This window comes from Hyposmocoma kahamanoa, unplaced genomic scaffold (assembly GCF_003589595.1).
Source record: "Hyposmocoma kahamanoa isolate Upper Pololo Valley unplaced genomic scaffold, ASM358959v1 88, whole genome shotgun sequence".
Taxonomy (NCBI): domain Eukaryota; kingdom Metazoa; phylum Arthropoda; class Insecta; order Lepidoptera; family Cosmopterigidae; genus Hyposmocoma; species Hyposmocoma kahamanoa.
The window spans coordinates 5421835-5434993 of record NW_020654466.1 but is presented as its reverse complement, the minus strand read 5'-3'; the positions used below and the strand labels follow the sequence as shown (position 1 = coordinate 5434993).

The window sequence follows — 13159 nt, the reverse complement described above, 5'->3', positions numbered from 1 at the left end:
CGAACTCACAAGTTCGTGGAAGCACATCTATTTGCCATGTTTTATTGAAATCGATTACCGAAAAGTGTGCGAAATCGGACGTAACGTACACACAAAAAAAATGTAGCCGAATTGAGATCCTGCTCATTTTTAAAATAGTTAAACTATTCAAATTCAAAAAGGTATTATAGATAGATACTTAATTTAATTCACAGAGAGTTAAGAACAAACTGAGATGTATAATTTTCATTACTTTGCCTGTCCTTACCTAATGATAGGCAATTGCCTTCAAGGAAATCTCGTTCTATTTGTAAATACAATAATTACTTACGATTGTGATTATTGACCATTTGTATTTGAATCACGTATTTTCGTTATACCTATTAAACTAGTTGGTACACCTGTAGCTGTGGAGCTATCACACCACAGCGCAACAAAGTGACTTATAGCGCGAGATCTGTATAGTCTTTTTTTTTTTGAAGACGGAGTAAAATGACATTTGCAGGGTTGCCAATTTTCTTACAATTTTAAATAGTCATGTGGCTGTTGTCGACAGTTTTATCGATAGATTGTTAAAGAATATAAAGTTTTACCAATAAAATACTTAATTGTGAATGTTACAACGCTGTAATGATTACTAATTGAGTTGTCTTATTTGTTATCATTTTGACAGTTTTTCTACTAATATCGAAATCAATTACTATTCATATACATTTTAACAAGAATGAGCGAATTTTTCGAAATTGAATTTAAATATACACAGTATGTAATATGCAATGTAACAGAAAAATATGTGATATAATAAAAAAAACCAGCAAAGTCGCAGCACTGCCGAACACCCAGTTATGTATGTGAGCTGTAGCAGTACAAAAAGGCCATAGCGTCGGTGTTTACTCAGGAGCAAACCGCTGGTTTTTAGCTACAACCTAGAGGGTGCTGCGGATACGGTAAAACTGAACAACTCCTCTTTGTTCTTTTCGTAGACCTAGTTTTCAATACAATGTATATATGTATGAAGTTACAAAAATTGACATTTCAAATGAACTGTGCTCAGTAATTGAACGAATAATGGCGCAAGGACGATTGAAATGAATCAAGTTCGGCTATTTATCCCATAAGCTTGACCAATATTCAGTCGATAGTCGATAGAATATTTATCGACTGCAATCACTAGTTACTCGCAAGGGGGCAACCCTTTTATGCAAGAACTGTCGTTTTACTCCTTAAAAAAGACAGACTATGTGCGAGAATAGCAGTATCTCGCTCTTTATGTCGCTCTCACGCAAGTCGCTACCGGTCGCCGTAGCTCTACCTGTAGGGCTAGCACGATAAAGCACGACTTGAGCGAGAGCGACATAATGCGCGAGATACTGCTATTCGGGTATAGAAATCACACGCTGTATGTCGCTCTCGCGCAAGGCACGCCCTATTGTGCCTGCCCTACTGGTATCCCACTTTTGGTGTAATAAGGACACATCTGCAAAATTACAACTTTCGGGGGAGTGATTAAAAAATTCTACTAACGAGATTAGTGGACAACTTTTTTTTATGCTTAAATGACACTAATCAAGTTTATTTTTAATACATAGTATAGTCATGAATAACAAATAGTTTAAATAAATCAAGAAATTACAAATTACATGCCTCAGTGCTCACACTCGTCAAAAAGCCTGTCCCTGACTGATCCCGACGCAAAGGTGCCCATCACGCTTGCCGCATTTCCTCGCTGTATGGCAATGGACAATCTTTGCGCCAAGAACAACCCGGCGCGAGAGTATCTCCACTCTCTCTTAGCCGTCGCCGGATTTCCGCTAAAAATTTTTTCGCGTCAGTACCCCATGCTTAAATTGGAGTGCTATAACCATTGACTTACAAATAAATGGACGACGGGTCTAATACAAAAACCACGAAAAAAATGTCCCAAGTCAACCTATTCGAAATTTAAATTGTAATGTCATCGCAGTATCGCGCTGTCAGTCGAACAAATGAAGACTAAAGCGGAGTTTGGCGCTCTGTATACGATTTTAGCGCCTTACAAGTGCGGACACTTTTTAGCGCGTACCCGACGTCCATATAATTGTAAGTCAATGGCTATATAATACAATAATAATATAAAAAAAACAGAGAATATTGAAATACTCTTTTCGGCCACCATAACCTTTTTGCCCGACCTTACCCTTCATCGTCTGTGACGGGCTTTATGTGTAAATCTACTTGGGTACATATTAATAATGACTTACAGACATACTGCTTTTATAAAATTTTATAGCTACAGATTGCAAACGTTTCTATAAATATCGGAAACTTTAAATTAAAACTTCAATGCGTAAATAAGAATTCAATGCATCGCATCTAAAGTAAGTCCAAAAAAAACCTTCAAAGTGGAATTCTAATGTTTGATCATTGTTTGATAGAAGTTTTCTACATGATTTTAATATTTTTTGAAAAAAATGCTAAACTTCATATGTAATAATATTATGCAACAAAAGGAACAAAATAGAAACAAACAAAAATTAAAATTAACTTTGGGAATAAAAAACAAACGAGCGACAAAAAACAAAATTAAAATACGTGAAAAAATGAAAACAGTGTCTGATTGCGTAACCCAGTAAACCAGATAAATTGTGGCTCAGTGAGGATTTTCCTCAAAAACAAAGCAAAAAATTTTAGCTACCACACCGCCTTCGAGGACCTTGTGGTGAATTAAGAGCAAAAACAGGATAGTAAACCTTTGTGTTAATATCGTGTTAGTGACAAGTAGATAAACACACATACACATATACTTCACGCCTTTTTCGTATCGGGGTAGGCAAAAACAACAGTCTTCCATTTGCTACGGTCCTGACATACATCTTTTGCAGCTACAACATGCATCAGTGCTTTCATACACGCCCGTCAGCTAAGGGTACTTCTTGACCTGGCCCTTCTTTAGGATGGCCTTGGTCGGCTCATACTAAAATACCCCGCTCTCACTCGCCTTATAAATCTGTATCGTCAATCTATTTTCATTCATTCTCTCTACATGTCCGAACCATCTAAGCATCCCTTTCTCTATCTTTGTCTTCTCTTTACATCTTCTACGCCGCAACGCTCTCTTATCACACTGTTCCGTAGTTTATCCATCACAGTCACTCCAGCCATACTTCTCAAAGCTCCATTTCTACTGCATTAATTCTACTTCGTGCTTCTTCAAGCCAAACCTTCACTACTATATATAAGTGTAGGAACCAGCACCCCAATAAGCAGATAAAGAAATTGAATAACTGTAAAAAGTTAAAAACTAATACGAAGTCATAAACGGAACAAATACATAATTGGATTTCATTTTATAAACCTCTATGTGAAGCGTACAATACGTTGTACCTTGATTTTGCCTCTCAAAAATAAAGACTGACAAAGAAAAAGCTTTAAAAAAAGATTTAAACTATTATTAACACATTTTCAGACAAAATGACGAAAGGTAAAAATACTAGCAAACAACAACAACAACAACAAGGCGAAGGGAAGGTGCTGAATTTTGACCATCTCGTCTTTTGGGTTGCCAATGCTAAAACGGTGAGTTCATGTTAAATATTTTGGTTCTTAATTTAACGTGTAAAGAACATCTCAGTATATAGTACTAAACAAAACGACCTTAAGTTCGTGGAATCAGTATGTAGGTAATCAAATGGAATCTATTTGCCAAGTTTCATTGAAATCGGTCACCGGATGCGCGAAACCGGATTCATCCCCCAGTTTGCCACCCTTTGAGGTGGAAAATTTTCTTCTAATTTTAAATTTTTCTTTACAACAAAAAAAGAATCATCTTAATCTGTTCACATTTTTTAAAAGAGTTATCGTGTAACGTACAAAGAAAAATAAAATCTAATTGAGAACCTCCTCCTTTTTATCAAGTCGGTTAAAAATATCAGACGAAGTTGTATTCAACTTGCAATCAACAGTTATTTTCATAGTTAAGTATGTCAAAATATGCATAAAACGACAAAATTAAATATCTAATTAAATATTCGCACCTAAAATGATGAGGTTTAAAAATTCTACGAACGAAAGTAGTCAATAACGTTACTATGCTTCAATAGAAGACGGACGCACTGAGAGTGCCCCTCAGATCTTTGCGATTTAAAGCTCTAACTGACACTACAACTGTTATGGACAGGCTTATCGTTTTCGACTAGGCGAACAACTTGTTCCTCCCGTCACGAAAAACAAAAAGAAAGAGCTAGGTATAAAACTTCATTATATACATAATTTGTTTCATGTAATTCCCATAACTTTTATGACTTATGAATGATAAAAGCACTTTTGACCTATGGTCACATGTAGCTTTATTATATCAGGAACGTTCGAACTTTGGTTAGTCGCTATTTTCACATTATAAGGTTAAAAAATTATAGTTTCTGTTGTATAGGCGTCCAGTTACTTCATTACAAGGTTCGGGTTCAAACCATTAGCTGTGTGTGAAGCCACCCCTGAAAGACCTGTGCTGTCCTATGCTGTCCGGTTGAATAAGGTAAAGGAAAAAAGAAAATTAAGGAGTAATTAGAAAGCATTGTTTTAAAACGTTTTAAAACCATTTGAAGTAGTATAGACTCCTGACCGTTACTGGAACAAAGGTCGATTTCGAATATTTTCAAGCGAGTTCTGTCTTCTTATGCACGCGCTAAGAGCACCTTCAAATTATATGCATAAAGATAGCGCTACACGAGAGACGCGAGACACGTCACTGTCTGTGGCGTAGCACCCGCTAAATTATTAATTTTCATAAAACATTTGGAAGTGCTATCGGAGTGTCACTGACGTGTCCAGATAGGCTTTATTAACGCCGGATAATAATCGGGTTAAAACAAATTAATGCCCGAAATCAAGGGCAAATACTATTTTCAACTATAATATTCGTAAATCGAGTTATGTCTAAATGTAATGTTAAGCTTTCTACATACCGAGCCCGCCGACCCGGCGACACAGCCACGAGCTGGTGTCGGCGGCCTTGTTTCTAATCTAATCCTATGACATGATTCTAGAAACATGGCCTCCGACACCAACCCTGTGACTCCAGTTCGGCGGGTTCGGTGTGTAGAAAGTTTTAATATTACAAAATGTTTATTGCTTGCTTACATATTTCGTCTTTCTATTGAAGCGAAATGAATTGATTCGATCGATTTAAGTGTAGAAGTACCTACACTTAAATCGATTTTCATACAAATCGAATCGTAATGTGCATCACTAGTAATAAGTGAGAATCCATGGGATTACAAGATCTGGGTATTCTGTGGGGTTGCCTCTTTTTCGTCTTATTTTCAACGATATTTGTAATAAGCATGGAATTATACCAAATTCTGATTTTAGATTTTGGGCAAAAATGGGTTCAAGCCCTTGGGTAAAAACCTGTTTAAAATCCGGGCGAGTTGATTGGGTTTTAACTCACCGCTCATTTCTGGTCATCTATGTGATTTTTTTATTACAATAGAAGCGCCTACTAAAATCATAATAGCAATGACGCATTTCCAGATAATCATAGTATTCGAGTCGCCTATTACCCCTGAAGGCGTTATGGCTAAAGATCTATTAGTTCACGGAGACTTCGTGAAAGATGTAGCTTTTGCAGTGCAGGATCTTGATAAGCTAGTGAAGAAGGCTAAAGAAGGAGGAGCGGAGATTGTAAAAGGGGTCACTGAGGAAGGAGATGAGAATGGGAAAGTGAGATATGCGGTTTTAAAGACAGTAAGTAGCCACTTTTGTTCCTAAACAAAAACATTCATCAAATTAAGACTACATATCGTCGGGGATTATAAGTTTCCGTTTGATTATAAATTTCAGTAATTTAGCGGCTAAATCGAATCCGCGTAAATGTCGTGGTAACCAAATTAGCGTGGTTTACGGGAATCTATATTATCAGTTCGTAGACAACATAAATTAATGCTTACTGTGCAACAATGAAAGTCGTAGCCGTAGAAAAAACAAAGTAATAACGTTAAATCCCTCTCCTGTGAAATTTGGTTTAGTGTAATACTACATAAGCGGATTTGTACTATACCCGACGATATTTCAGAGATACATAATTGTTGCTTTATAATGTATCTACTAGTGAGAAACAGTATATACTATAGTATAATTGAATTTTTTATCACGATAGAGTTATTTACATTCGGGGTCAAGAAAAAAGACCCATCTACGTTATTTTTCTCGAAATCTATTCAATAATTGTTGTTGGATATACAGTAAGTGCAAAAGGCGCAACTGACATAAATTATCTGATTTTCAATCATAAATTGTATTTGGCATTTATTAAATTATACAAAAGGATTGTACTTTATGATGCACGGACCTGTGCCCTTATTATGTAGTTTATCACAATAATTACCTACTTCTTAAATAACACAAAGTGCTGAATATAATTGTGCCTAATATACATAAGTGTAGGAATAATAACAATACAGTATAGAGTACTAAAAATACCGACCTCAAAAGTCATTCATCCCCTACTTTGCAACCCTTAGAGGTGGAATATTTTCTTCCAATTTAAATGGTGGTCCCATTCCCGTTCCCATCTGAGGTACAATCTTTCCAACAAAAAAATAATCATCAAATCGGTTCACAAATGCCGAGTTATGGCGTAACATTACCTACATACAAAAAATATGAAAAAACGTACAGTTGAATTGAGAACCTCCTCCTTTGAAGTCGGTCAAATATTATCATAGAGGTAACTGAATCACACACAGAATAGCTATTTATTTGTTACAGTACGGTGATAATACGCACACTTTGATAGATCGCAGCAAATATACCGGAATCTTACTGCCCGGTTATCAACCAGCAGAGGACGATGTACTTAACCATATTTTGTAAGTTTTTAAATAAAAAAAATAATAATAACACACACAGATATAGTACCACAAATTACACCCAAACTCCAGAGAGAAATAAATGTTGGCCATACAAATATTTCTCTTAATGCTAACAATTTATTGCTCAATGCCAAGAAGACAAAATGTGTTAAATTTGAATTACCTAACGTAAAATCGACTAGTCCAAGAATAGAAATAAACGGAGAAAGGTTAGACCTTGTCAATAAAGCAGTCTTCTTGGGAATGACCTTAGATAGTAAACTTCAATGGTTTCCACATATGTCTTCCCTGGCCAGCAGATTAAGCTCCGCTACATACGCAGTCCGCAGAATACGTGAGCTTACCGATGTTAGTACTGCTAGACTAGTTTACTTTAGTTACTTCCATAGTATAATGTCCTACGGGATTCTCATGTGGGGTAAAGCGGCAGATATTCAAACCATATTTGTATTGCAAAAACGAGCGATTCGTTCTGTGTACCGTCTAGGCTCTCGGGTTTCTCTCAGAGAAAAGTTTATGGAGATTGGTATCGTGACTGTGGCATCACAGTACATTTACTCAAATATTTTATATGCCCGTAAAAATATACATAATTTCAATAAGAAAGAAGATATCCGTAATATTAACCTTAGAGCTAAGTCCAAACTCATGGTACCACGATTTCATTTAACCCAGGTAAACAATTCTTTTATGGGGAACTGTATACGTGTTTACAATAAGATTCCGGAGCGTATATTAAGTTTATCATTTCCTAAGTTTAATAACTACATTAAAAATATTTTGAACGAAGAATCATATTACAAAATTGAAGACTACGTGTTAGATAAAGATGTATGGAAAGACGACACGGCTCCAGAATCCACACAAAATTTGATTCAAAGTGTATTTATTCCATAGCATTTAAGTTTATTTGAAAAGAGCACTCCCTAGAGTTTCTTGCCCGTTCTTCTCGGGGAGATCAGCGTAGTGAACCAGCAGTAGCTTAAATGTGACGTATTCAAGTGTAAATTTATTTTACCTATGGAATAAATAATCTTTGACTTCGACTTCTCGCGGAAATCGAACCAGGGACCTCTGCGTGGCAGACCAACATGGAAACCATTTGGCCACAGAGGCAGTTAAATATAATAAATTTGCTCATTCAGACCCGCAATCAATCTGGAGTTCATAGACCACGTCGAGGGCAACATGGCTGATGGTACCCTGGAGGACTCCATCTCCTGGTATGAGAAGAACCTCAATATGCACAGGTGCACTAACTTTTACCATTTTTGTTGATGAGGTTTGTACGGTTTCTTGTATTAGGCGCCTATAATAGTCTTACCCACGACTCAGTACCGCTATACGAGTATTTATTTGGTTGATTCAATATGCATATAATATCAATTTTAGAGTTGCAACGAATATTCGGTTACTATTCGGCATTTGGCTTATTCAGCCTGTTATTTGCTATTCGGCCGTATACAGACTACCTAAAATCACAAGGAAGATGTTTAAAAAAAGACAGTAAATTATCATGTGAGTTTTGTTAATGATAAACATACATTGTAAGTTCACGAAAGCGCAATTTTTCGCTTCTATTTCTAAAGGGTCACAGGAAATGACTAAGCTATTTTTGTAAGAGATAAAAAAATAACATAATATTATTAAACAAAAACTACCTACTTATATAATTAGTTTACTCACTTAAACGTCAACAAAATCAACCAAGTATTTATTTTCGAAAAAAATATACAACTAAGTTTCTGAGAGTTAATCAAACCGAAGTAATAAACGATTACTTTTTTCATGTAATCCTAAATTTAAGTTATAAACTTAAAATATTAAGTACCTTTTTTGTTTCATTAAACAAAATTATTTGTTAGGTACTATTTTTCGTACCAATTTCGCTATGTGTACCGATCGAATAGTATGGCCGAATACCCGGCTATTTAACCACGATCCTGGTCGAATATTCGGTATTATACTACTCGTTGCAACACTAATAAATATGCAATATAGTTATTTTCATAAACAGATTTTGGTGCGTCGACTACGACCATGATATCACACCTTATTCCTGCATCAATTCCGCTTCTGTCATAAATCAAACCGAAACTGTGCTTGTGAGTATACACTTTCCGAACTTACTGTTTCTTAATGGAATTAATGATTTATTTAACTTTATTGTATCACATTACTTACTACCAATTACTCATCTCTACAATCTCAATTCCAATGCGTTGCGTACATCAAATGTTTTTGTGTCAAGTGGTAGTTCACTCGTTCACCGCTAGATAGCACTGTACGGTTTGTGTTAATTTCTGAATCGCGGTGTTAAGATTTTCCCTCGCGGAATGACTACCTGGGAACATTTCGGCACCGGTATCGCTTCTCGGCCTTTTGGCTAAGATCAAAGTGTAGTATCTGTTCTTTTCAGCTTAATATCTGAAAGTTCCCTCATTGAGGGACCAGTATATTAAACTGATTTTTGTGACCAGACGGGATGTTCGGGGCTCGCTCCACTCCCGTCACGGGTCGGCCCGGCATTGCAGTGCCGCCGGGATCGGCCCACATAAGTACCCTAGCAAAAAATTCCACTACAACAACCTATGTATGTTAGCCGTTTGTTTTAAGAAGTCGTTATGCAGATGTCAGCGTTGATAGAACTACAATAATCATTATATTGATTAAACTGGATCGTGAACACGAAGGTACTATAGTAATTCAAAATTACCCTTTTGCTTTTAGGATTTCATATTAAAAAAAGAGTACTTCAATAAAACTCAGCTATAAATGTCTATTCAGTATTACCGTACGACCCATGTACGACCACACAATATATTAATAAAATTATTCATTGTCACAATCTGATTACAACTTTACATACATTTGAGGGGATTCTCAATCACTAATTAACTCAAACCAATGTGTTGAACAGCTGTGTAGCTTTGATCTCAGTCTAGCATACATCAATAATTTTATTTACTGTGCTTTTTAACTTTTTTTTGTCTTGCAGCTGTCAATGAACGAAGCTGCTAAAGGTCTGCGACCTACCAGCAAAGCTACCGAATTTGTGAAGGCTCTTGGAACTTCTGGCGTCGAACACGTCGCTCTTTATACCGACGACATTGTTACTACTGTAAGTATATGTACCAATTTACAGGTTAAAGTAATAGAGCAAGGGCATTCCAAACTTCAGACTTAAAATTTAAATTGAAATCTACGACGCTTTCGATAAGGACGGTCTAAAGTCAAGGGTTTTGTTTTCAATGTGTTAATTATCGAATTTTCAAACTTGAATAAAAAATATCCCGCCAATTTACTTTTTTCGCCGTTACAAATAATTACTACACTCAGTGACATATAATATGTATTTATGAAAAATCTATGATGAAAACGCTAGAAATAGGTTGAATTATGATAAGAATGCTCAAATGAGCCACTCACTGGCCACTAATAATGCCAGAACGTTTCATTTGAAAAAAAAAAAAAACTTCTGTCGTCTTTTGATTACGATTAAACGTTCTAGTATATGTGGCCAGTAAGATATGAACATTGTTATCATAATTCAATTTCTTTAGCGGTCCTTTATACATCATCGTCGGTGTTGTAAAAAGGGCGAAAGCGTCATTTCTAAATATTTATCAGATTTACATCCTGTTTTAAAATTCAATTTGGTTTTAATTAAGTTTAAGCTTTAAAATTGAATGTAAGACAGGACAGGAATATTTTAAAACAGTCGTTTGTAGAAAGAGCAACAAAACACCAGTTGAATTGTTATAATACATATAATAGAAATTTAATTATACCGTAGATGAGAAACTTAAAAGCTCGAGGCGCTGATATTCTTTCCTGGCCACCAACTTACTATGACCTCATCAGGAAGAAGCTGAGCGAAAGCTCTGTCAAGGTAACTTTGTGCAGGTACTAATGCGGTAATGTGTACTCTGTTTCTAGTAAACTAGAGAACAGAGTACTAAAAAAATCAACCTCTAATATTCGTGGACTTACATCTATTTGCCACGTCTTATTAAAATCGGTCACCGGACAGTGCACGAAACCGGATTCATCCCCTAGTTTGCCACCCTTAGAGGTGGAATATTTTCTTCAAATTTAAATGGGACCAACACTGAGGCACCCTGTTTCCAACAAAAACGAATCATCAAAATCGGTTCCCAAATGTCGCAGTAAGCGCATAACATACATACAAAAAATTACAATCTAATTGAGAACCTCCTCCGTTTTTTGAAGTCAGTTAATAAATTTTAATCTTGTTTCTATAGTAGGTAAGCATAATTCGCATAATGAACTATAAGATTTCCTTCAATTTAATGCTATATCAATAGTTGTTACTTAGATAAACAATACAGGGTATTATAAAAATATCATAATCGAAATTGTAAAACTTCATACATGCTTTGAACTTTCATGCACTGTTTTGCCAACAACATTTATACGAACTTATATCATGTTTCTATATTTTTTTGTGGTCAGCCCAACAATTTTGTCTTTATTCATTTATTTTATTTTGTCTAAGATTTTATCAATAAGGAAAAGGAGATCTCGCACTTTGTTTTTATACTTTTGAATAATTTAATCATCATCTACAGTACATTAATAGAATAGTTCCAAATAATAAAGTTATTATTTATAGAACTATTATGGTGATGTTTTCCAGGTAGCGGAAAGCGTAGACGAATTGCAAAAGAACAATATATTGATTGACTTCGACGAGAGAGGATACATGCTGCAGGCGTTCACAAAACACGTCCAGGCCAGGCCTACGGTCTTCATTGAGATTCTGCAAAGGAGAAATCACAGAGTACGAGTATATTCATCTAATATTCCTAGTAGTAGTCAACTACGATCTGATTTGATTCAAACTTCTTTTATTAAATGTTACCTGAAGGATCTTGGAATAACAAAATCGTTATTCCGGAGAAATCGTTGCGGTGGGCTAAAATACAACCTGTCAAATGTTCTGTACTTTTTATACTCAAATATATTGTGATAGATTAATGGTTTCAGTCTCCCTGCATTTCGGGGTCACGGGAAAAAAATATCGAGACTCGATGCGGTCTCAAAAATCCCGAAAAAAAGACACTTTCGAGACTGTCTCATAAGTAGGTTTTCATATTTATACGCTAGACCAGGGTTTCTTAATCTTTTCCTAGTCATGAACCCCTCTAAAAATTTCAAAAAGCCAACGGACCTTTTCTAGAAACATAAAAAATTAGGTTTACCTTTTGTCAACTTTTATTGTTTGCGATTAAACTTTATACATAAAAAATAGTTGATGTTACGGTTGCTGCTGAATATACTGAATTACAACCTTGATTAGAACGTCGAAGGCGTTGACGTTAAGAGCACTACGCGCGCTTTAAACCCTAGGCTCGACATTTAGGCAATCAAAACATAATATTCGCACCCCTCATGGAAGAATGGCTTAAGTGGAGTCATATCAAAGATGTTTATTGCTCCATTAGATACAGAAAAATATAATCCAAATCATCTCCAATTCTTGTAACACTGTCTACAATATTTGTCACAAGATGTAAGCGTTTGACGTAACTCCACTTATTCTTCCATGAGCGCTGCAGTATTTTAATTAAGTTCTTATTTAATCTAACTATAAAATGAAAAATATTTATGAAATTTAATTTTCCATTTTTATAGTGGGTACCTACGCAAAAAACAAAACGCTTGTATAGTAGGTGATGATTTGATGTTGTTACTACTCGTCTTCAATCTTCATATGTCATAATAAGCTCCACTCTACAGTGCTCTACAACGTTGCCATGTCCAAGTAACCAGAATAAATAATGACTGTTAATTTACTCCATTTTTAATACTTTTAATTGACTTGAGTGTTAAAAATCCCGATATTCTCCAGTCTCAAAAATGTCATAATATTATTGAGATTCGAAACATTCAAAACCAAGTTTCCCGGGATAAAAACCCTAATGCATACATAGATTAGTGTCCCTGAAAACAAATTTTTCTGTATATATTTTTTGTCGGTTCAATTATTAATTATTACTGTTTTCAGGGATTTGGAGCTATGAACTACAAGTGGGTATTCGAAGCCATGGAGCTTCTGGATGCGTCTAATACTAATAAAGACGAGAAGATTGTAGAATCCAAGATTGATTGAGAAGATTGAAGATTGAAGAGAAAGCTTAACAAATTTGCTCGCATTGAATTCCATATATCTGCTACTTAATTCTCGATAAGTAGTATATTACCTGTAAACATATAAAATAAAATACAGTTTATCGATGTACGAAATCTTGTTTGGACTTATTACCTTTTAAACATGCGAATATGAAACTCGTACCCACGAGAACGTT

The 13159-nt window shown here is 35.4% G+C and overlaps 1 protein-coding gene and 1 non-coding gene across 2 annotated transcripts; both read left to right on the top strand.

The window, feature by feature from the left end:
- Positions 1 to 3429: 3429 nt before the first annotated feature.
- Positions 3430 to 13011, top strand: LOC113235882 (4-hydroxyphenylpyruvate dioxygenase-like). The gene is made up of 10 exons (XM_026471804.1): positions 3430 to 3534; positions 4388 to 4489; positions 5488 to 5700; positions 6724 to 6824; positions 7973 to 8077; positions 8845 to 8932; positions 9826 to 9948; positions 10624 to 10719; positions 11488 to 11631; positions 12859 to 13011. The coding sequence occupies exons 1-10, from the start codon at positions 3430 to 3432 to the stop codon at positions 12961 to 12963; spliced, it is 1182 nt and encodes a 393-aa protein (XP_026327589.1). The 3' UTR covers positions 12964 to 13011.
- Positions 9194 to 9386, top strand: LOC113236068. The gene has a single exon (XR_003310911.1). It is a non-coding gene; the product is annotated as a U2 spliceosomal RNA (small nuclear RNA).
- Positions 13012 to 13159: the final 148 nt, after the last annotated feature.

Excerpts from the sequence above, each read along its gene's own strand:
- LOC113235882 (XM_026471804.1), top strand. The coding sequence starts at position 3,430 with ATGACGAAAGGTAAAAATACTAGCAAACAACAACAACAACAACAAGGC. Across the intron at positions 4,490-5,487 it reads ATGCTGTCCGGTTGAATAAG|ATAATCATAGTATTCGAGTC; the intron begins GTAAAGGAAAAA and ends ACGCATTTCCAG. Across the intron at positions 5,701-6,723 it reads GATATGCGGTTTTAAAGACA|TACGGTGATAATACGCACAC; the intron begins GTAAGTAGCCAC and ends TATTTGTTACAG.